General features: G+C 59.8%; 1 protein-coding gene across 1 annotated transcript in view; it reads right to left on the bottom strand.

Moving 5' to 3' along the window:
- LOC144675795 (murinoglobulin-1-like) overlaps positions 1-6,117 on the bottom strand; it is a gene marked incomplete at its 5' end in the record, with an annotated part of 42,999 nt that extends 36,882 nt beyond the window's left edge. The window contains 5 exons of the mRNA XM_078536380.1: positions 1,076-1,291; positions 2,738-2,952; positions 3,078-3,240; positions 5,831-5,916; positions 6,072-6,117. Of these exons, the coding sequence (XP_078392506.1) occupies positions 1,076-1,291; positions 2,738-2,952; positions 3,078-3,240; positions 5,831-5,916; positions 6,072-6,117 (726 nt within the window). The remainder of the gene's footprint in view (positions 1-1,075; positions 1,292-2,737; positions 2,953-3,077; positions 3,241-5,830; positions 5,917-6,071) is intronic.
- Between the last annotated feature and the right edge of the window lie 1,510 nt (positions 6,118-7,627).

Genomic DNA, 7,627 nt, shown 5'->3' on the forward strand with positions numbered 1-7,627 from the left:
CCGGAATATCCCTCACTCCCATCCGGAATTACCCTCACTCCCATCCGGAATATCCCCTCACTCCCATCTGGAATTACCCCCACTCCCATCCGGAATTACCCTCACTCCCATCCGGAATATCCCCTCACTCCCATCCGGAATTACCCTCACTCCCATCCGGAATTACCCTCACTCCCATCCAGAATATCACTCACCCCCATCCGGAATATCCCCTCACTCCCATCCGGAATTACCCTCACTCCCATCCGGAATTACCCTCACTCCCATCCGGAATATAACTCACCCCCATCCGGAATATCCCCTCACTCCTATCCGGAATTACCCTCACTCCCATCCGGAATTACCCTCACTCCCATCCAGAATATCACTCACCCCCATCCGGAATATCCCTCTTTTCCATCCGGAATATCCCACACTCACATCGGGCCCACACTCACATCCGGAATATCCCTCTTTCCCAGCCGGAATATCCCACACTCACATCGGGAATATCCCACACTCACATCCGGAATACCCCTCTTTCCCATCCAGAATTACCCTCACCCCCAACCGGAACATCCCACAGCCCCATCCGGAATAAGTCACTCTAACATCTGGAATACCCCTCTTTCCCATCCGGAACATCCCACACTCCCATCTGGAATATCCCTCGCTCCCATCACCCCATATCCCTCACACCCCAGTCTCCCCATACCCCTCAATCCCCCTCCCCATATCCCTCGCTCCCATCTCCCCATATCCCTCGCCCCCGTCTCCCCATATCCCTGGCTCCCGTCTCCCCATATCCCTGGCTCCCGTCTCCCCATATCCCTCGCTCCCATCTCCCCATATCCCTCGCTCCCATCTCCCCATATCCCTCGCTCCCATCTCCCCATATCCCTCGCCCCCGTCTCCCCACATCCCTCACTCCCATCACCCCATATCCCTCACACCCCAGTCTCCCCATACCCCTCAATCCTCCTCCCCATATCGCTCGCTCCCGTCTCCCCATACCCTTCAGTCCCTCCCTCCCCCTAGCCCCGGATCCCTCCCTCAGGGCGGGAGGGGGTGAGGGGGGGTGGGGTGAGTGACTGACCTGGAGGAGGAGACAGCTGGTGCCGCTGACCTCGGCGCGGTAGTCCCCGGGAACCTCGGCCAGGGGCTGGACCTGGAGCAGGAGCTGGTTGGAGGAGTCGATGTGGAATTCCTGGCGGGAGCCGCTCGGTGAGCTGACGGTCAGGTAACTGTGCGGCTCGGTCACGTGGGTCAGCTCTGCGTAGAGGGCGAGTGCCTGGAGGGCCACTACCGTGTCCTGAGGGAGGGAGGGAGGAGAGGGAGAGGAGAGGGAGGAGAGGGTCTGTTACTCCTGCAGTTCCCCAACCACCCACCCCACACGCACACACAGACCAGAAAACTCCCGCCCCTCCCTCCTTCAGTCCCTTATCTGACCCCCCCCACGCCCCTACGCCCATCCTCCACCTACCTACCGCTCCCGGTGCTTTGGATGCGCACAACCTGTGTGAACGATCGCTCAGCCTCTGCCCTCTGCAGCTCAGACAGCAACCACCTCCCCTTCCCCGTCAACGCCAGGGGATAGCGGCCGGATTCCCTCAGCCCCTCATCATAGGGCAGCCCCTACCCCCAGACCAGGGACCAATCGAGTGACCTCCCGCTCGTACCGCCCCCCTCCCAGCGTAACTACAACCTCCCTTAGACGTGGAGTCCGGAACTGGGCACGGTATTCCCCATGGTGGTATCACCAAAACCCCCGGACAATCCTAGCACGACCTCTTTATTACACAAGACATAGGAGCAGAAATGAGGCCATTCGGCCCATCCAGTCTGCTCCGCCATTCAATCCTGGCCGGTAAGTTTCTCAACCCCCATCCTCCCGCCTTCTCCCCCTTAACCTTTGATCCCCTTAACCAATCGAGAACCTATCTATCTCGGTCTTAAGTACACTCAATGACCTGACCCAGAGAGTCCTCAAACGTTCCCCATATGACAAGCCCCTTTCATTCCTGGGATCGTTCTCGCGATACCTCCTCTGGGACCCCCTCCAGGGCCCAGCACGTCCTTCCTGAGAGACGGGACCCCCAAAATCGCTCACAGTATTCGAAATGTGCTCTCCAACCCCCCTGGGACTAAAGTCCGGTGCTCCACTGACCTTCCTCACCTCTCGCTGCACCCTGCGCACTAACCTCCAAGCTCCGTGGGTCAGAACATCCATATCTCTTTCGAAAATCAACCACTTAACACCTTTCACACTGCAGAAAAAATATTCAGCCCTTACCACCAGAGTGGATAACCTCACACTTCCCCACAATATAGTCCCCCCCTTTGTTACCCACTCACTCACCCTGTCTGTATCTCTTTACAGCCTCTTTGTGTCCTCCACACAGCTTATCTTCACACCTCGCTTGATATCATCAGCAAACCCGGATGAGTTACTCTCTGACCCTCCATCTCAGTCATTAACATCGATTGTAAATAGCTTAGCCACCAATCGCCGCTTGCCCACATAAGAATGCCTCACTTTTGCCCCCTCTCTGCTTCCTGTCTGTCCACCAATCCTCTACCCCCTCTACTACGTTGCCCCAAACTCCATGAGCCCTTATTTTGCCCGTTAACCTTTTTTTTATGTGACGCCTGGCCGAATGCTGTTCGGAAACCTAGGTATACTACATCTACCGGTTCCCCTTTACCTACCCTCCTCGCTGTATCCTCAGGCACCCTCCCCTCGCTTCCCCGGGCTTACCTGGGTGGAGGCAAACCCTCCATAGGAGTTCCTCTGCTTGACCAGCCAGTTGACGATGGAGGTGGCCCGGTCCAGGTCGGACTGGGGGACCTGGGGCTGGGAGAGTAGGGCCAGCAGGACGTAGGCCGTCATCTCCACCTCCGCCGAGGGGGCCCTCCACCAGTATCCATGGTCGTCCTCGGTCTGGTCCTCCCTCTGCCAGTAGGTCAGTCCGTCTGAAAGGGAGAGATGGGAGGCGGGCTCTTAGTTAGGCTGCACCCCACGGCCCACTAGCCGGCCCGGTGCATGGCGAGGGTGGATGGAGCGAGGGAGAGGAGGAGGAGGATGAACAAAGACCTACCTTTCTTGACGGCCAGGTTCTCAAGCCTCTGGAGGACGGTGCTCCTGTTGAGTGGGAGGCCGGCCAGTGTGAAGGTGTAGGCCAGGAGGGAGAGGGTGTAGGTGCTGTTAACTGTGTCCAAGGCATTGCGCAGGCACCTCAGGGACTTGTCTGTCACTCCCGTCTAGACAGAAGAGGCAAGACGGAGGGAGAGCTGGTCAGGGAGACGGGGTCTCACCCACACACACACACACGGAACTCAGATATACTCACACACTCCTGAAACCTCCCTCACTCCCGCCTCCCCCTATCCCTCACTCCCTCCTCCCCGTATCCCTCACTCCCTCCTCCCCCTATCCCTCACTCCCTCCTCCCCCTATCCCTCACTCCCTCCTCCCCGTATCCCTCACTCCCTCCTCCCCCTATCCCTCACTCCCTCCTCCCCGTATCCCTCACTCCCTCCTCCCCGTATCCCTCACTCCCTCCTCCCCGTATCCCTCACTCCCTCCTCCCCGCATCCCTCACTCCCTCCTCCCCGTATCCCTCACTCCCTCCTCCCCGTATCCCTCACTCCCTCCTCCCCGTATCCCTCACTCACACCTCCCCGTATCCCTCACTCCCACCTCCCCGTATCCCTCACTCCCACCTCCCCGTATCCCTCACTCCCACCTCCCCGTATCCCTCACTCCCACCTCCCCGTATCCCTCACTCCCACCTCCCCGTATCCCTCACTCCCACCTCCCCATATCCCTCACTCCCACCTCCCCATATCCCTCACTCCCACCTCCCCATATCCCTCACTCCCACCTCCCCATATCCCTCACTCCCGCCTCCCCATATCCCTCACTCCCACCTCCCCATATCCCTCACTCCCTCCTCCACCATCCCTCACTCCCTCCTCCCCCTATCCCTCACTCCCGCCTCCCCGTATCCCTCACTCCTGCCTCCCTGTATCCCTCACTCCCTCCTCCCCTATCCCTCACTCCCTCCTCCTCGTATCCCTCACTCCCTCCTCCCCGTATCCCTCACTCCCACCTCCCCGTATCCCTCACTCCCTCCTCCCCGTATCCCTCACTCCCTCCTCCCCGTATCCCTCACTCCCACCTCCCCGTATCCCTCACTCCCTCCTCCCCGTATCCCTCACTCCCACCTCCCCGTATCCCTCACTCCCTCCTCCTCCCCGTATCTCTCACTCCCTCCTCCCCACATCCCTCACTCCTTCCTCCCCATATCCCTCACTCCCGCCTCCCCATCCCTCACTCCCACCTCCCCATATCACTCACTCCCACCTCCCCCTATCCCTCACTCCCTCCTCCCCCTATCCCTCACTCCCACCTCCCCCTATCCCTCACTCCCACCTCCCCCTATCCCTCACTCCCTCCTCCACCATCCCTCACTCCCTCCTCCCTGTATCCCTCACTCCCACCTCCCCGTATCCCTCACTCCCTCCTCCCCGTATCCCTCACTCCCTCCTCCCCGTATCCCTCACTCCCTCCTCCCCGTATCCCTCACTCCCTCCTCCCCGTATCCCTCACTCCCTCCTCCCCGTATCCCTCACTCCCTCCTCCCTGTATCCCTCACTCCCACCTCCCCCTATCCCTCACTCCCTCCTCCACCATCCCTCACTCCCTCCTCCCTGTATCCCTCACTCCCTCCTCCCCGTATCCCTCACTCCCGCCTCCCCGTATCCCTCACTTCTCCTTCCCCGTATCCTTCACACCCTCCTCTCTGATACCTCCTCCCCTCTCTGATACCCCCTCCGCTCTCTGATACCCCCTCCCCTCTCTGATACCCCCACCCCTCTCTGATACCCCCCTCCCCTCTCTGATACCCCCACCCCTCTCTGATACCCCCCTCCCCTCTCTGATACCCCCTCCCCTCTCTGATACCCCCCTCCCCTCTCTGATACCCCCTCCCCTCTCTGATACCCCCTCCCCTCTCTGATACCCCCTCTCTGATACCCCCACCCCTCTCTGATACCCCCCTCCCCTCTCTGATACCCCCACCCCTCTCTGATACCCCCCTCCCCTCTCTGATACCCCCTCCCCTCTCTGATACCCCCCTCCCCTCTCTGATACCCCCTCCCCTCTCTGATACCCCCTCCCCTCTCTGATACCCCCTCCCCTCTCTGATACCCCCTCCCCTCTCTGATACCCCCTCTCTGATACCCCCACCCCTCTCTGATACCCCCCTCCCCTCTCTGATACCCCCTCCCCTCTCTGATACCCCCTCCCCTCTCTGATACCCCCTCCCCTCTCTGATACCCCCTCCCCTCTCTGATACCCCCTCCCCTCTCTGATACCCCCTCCCCTCTCTGATACCCCCTCTCTGATACCCCCTCCCCTCTCTGATACCCCCTCCCCTCTCTGATACCCCCTCCCCTCTCTGATACCCCCTCCCCTCTCTGATACCCCCCTCCCCTCTCTGATACCCCCCTCCCCTCTCTGATACCCCCTCCCCTCTCTGATACCCCCTCCCCTCTCTGATACCCCCACCTCCCCCTCTTCGACATACCCTCTCTCCCAGATACCCCCTCCCGCCTCTCCGATACCCCGCTCTCTCCCTCTCTGACATCACAGACCTGTCTGATACCCCCTCCTCACCCCCCCCTCATCTCTGATACCCCCTCCTCTCCCTCCCTGAAACACCCTCCCCGCCGGATACCCTCCCCTCTCTCTCTGATGCCCCCCCGCCCCTTCCAATCTCCGATACCCCCTCTGCCCCCCTCTCTCTGAGAGCCCCCCCCTCAAGACCCCTCCGATAACCCCCTTTACCTTGAAATTCTTGGTGCCCGCGGCAGACGGGGTGAGAGGGGGCGTTTCTGAACTTTCTTCCGACTCCTTCAAGTCCCAGTGAGGCTCTGGATGGCGGAGAGGAGAGAGAGTGAGCGAGAGAGAGAGAGAGAGAGAGAGAGAGGAGGGAGGTGAGGGAGGTGAGGGAGGGTAGGGGGTGTTGGAGGAGGGAGGGGGTTTCGAGGGGTGGGCGGAGTGGGAGAAGGGGTTGCTGAGGACTAACCTGGGTGGGCGACGTCCAGGAGATGTTTGGTGTAAATGTTATTCGCCTGAAGAGAGGAAGGAGAGAGAGAGAGAGAGAGAGAGAGAGAGAGACGGGGGGTGAGTGAGATCCAGAGACATTCCCGGGCGAAGGTCGCGAAATTCGGCACGGCCATGGGATCTTGCTATTCCCGCACTCACACCCCGTCTCTCACTCCCGTCTCACTCTAGACTCTCACACCCCATCTCACTCTAGACTCTCACACCCCGTCTGTCACTCCCGTCTCACTCCAGACTCTCACACCCCGTCTGTCTCTCCCGTCTCACTCTAGACTCTCACACCCCGTCTGTCACTCCCGTCTCACTCTAGACTCTCACACCCGTCTGTCACCCCGGTCTCCGTCTAGACTCTCACACCCCGTCTGTCACTCCCGTCTCCGTCTAGACTCTCACACCCCGTCTGTCACTCCCGTCTCCGTCTAGACTCTCACAACCAGACTGTCACTCCCGTCTCACTCTAGACTCTCACACCCTGTCTGTCACCCCGGTCTCACTCTAGACTCTCACAACCAGACTGTCACTCCCGTCTCACTCTAGACTCTCACACCCTGTCTGTCACCCCTGTCTCACTCTAGACTCTCACACCCCGTCTGTCACTCCCGTCTCACTCTAGACTCTCACACCCGTCTGTCACCCCGGTCTCCGTCTAGACTCTCACACCCCGTCTGTCACTCCCGTCTCCGTCTAGACTCTCACACCCCGTCTGTCACTCCCGTCTCCGTCTAGACTCTCACAACCAGACTGTCACTCCCGTCTCACTCTAGACTCTCACACCCGTCTGTCACCCCGGTCTCCGTCTAGAATCTCACATCCCGTCTGTCACTCCCGTCTCCGTCTAGACTCTCACACCCCGTCTGTCACTCCCGTCTCACTCTAGACTCTCACACCCCGTCTGTCACTCCCGTCTCCGTCTAGACTCTCACACCCCGTCTGTCACTCCCGTCTCCGTCTAGACTCTCACAACCAGACTGTCACTCCCGTCTCCGTCTAGACTCTCACACCCAGACTGTCACTCCCGTCTCACTCTAGACTCTCACACCCCGTCTCACTCTAGACTCTCACAACCAGTCTGTCACTCCCGTCTCCGTCTAGACTCTCACAACCAGACTGTCACTCCCGTCTCACTCTAGACTCTCACACCCGTCTGTCACCCCGGTCTCCGTCTAGAATCTCACACCCCGTCTGTCACTCCCGTCTCACTCTAGACTCTCACACCCCGTCTCACTCTAGACTCTCACACCCAGACTGTAACTCCCGTCTCCCTCTAGACTCTCACACCCAGACTGTCACTCCCGTCTCACTCTAGACTCTCACACCCCGTCTGTCACTCCCGTCTCACTCCAGACTCTCACATCCGTCTCAGTCTAGACTCTCACACTCCGTCTGCCACTCCCGTCTCACTCTAGACTCTCACACCCCATCTGTCACTCCCGTCTCACTCTAGACTCTCACACCCCGTCTGTCACTCCCGTCTCACTCTAGACTCTCACACCCCGTCTCACTCTAGACTCTCACAAC

This window comes from Cetorhinus maximus, unplaced genomic scaffold, assembly GCF_964194155.1.
Source record: "Cetorhinus maximus unplaced genomic scaffold, sCetMax3.hap1.1 HAP1_SCAFFOLD_1161, whole genome shotgun sequence".
Lineage (NCBI taxonomy): Eukaryota > Metazoa > Chordata > Chondrichthyes > Lamniformes > Cetorhinidae > Cetorhinus > Cetorhinus maximus.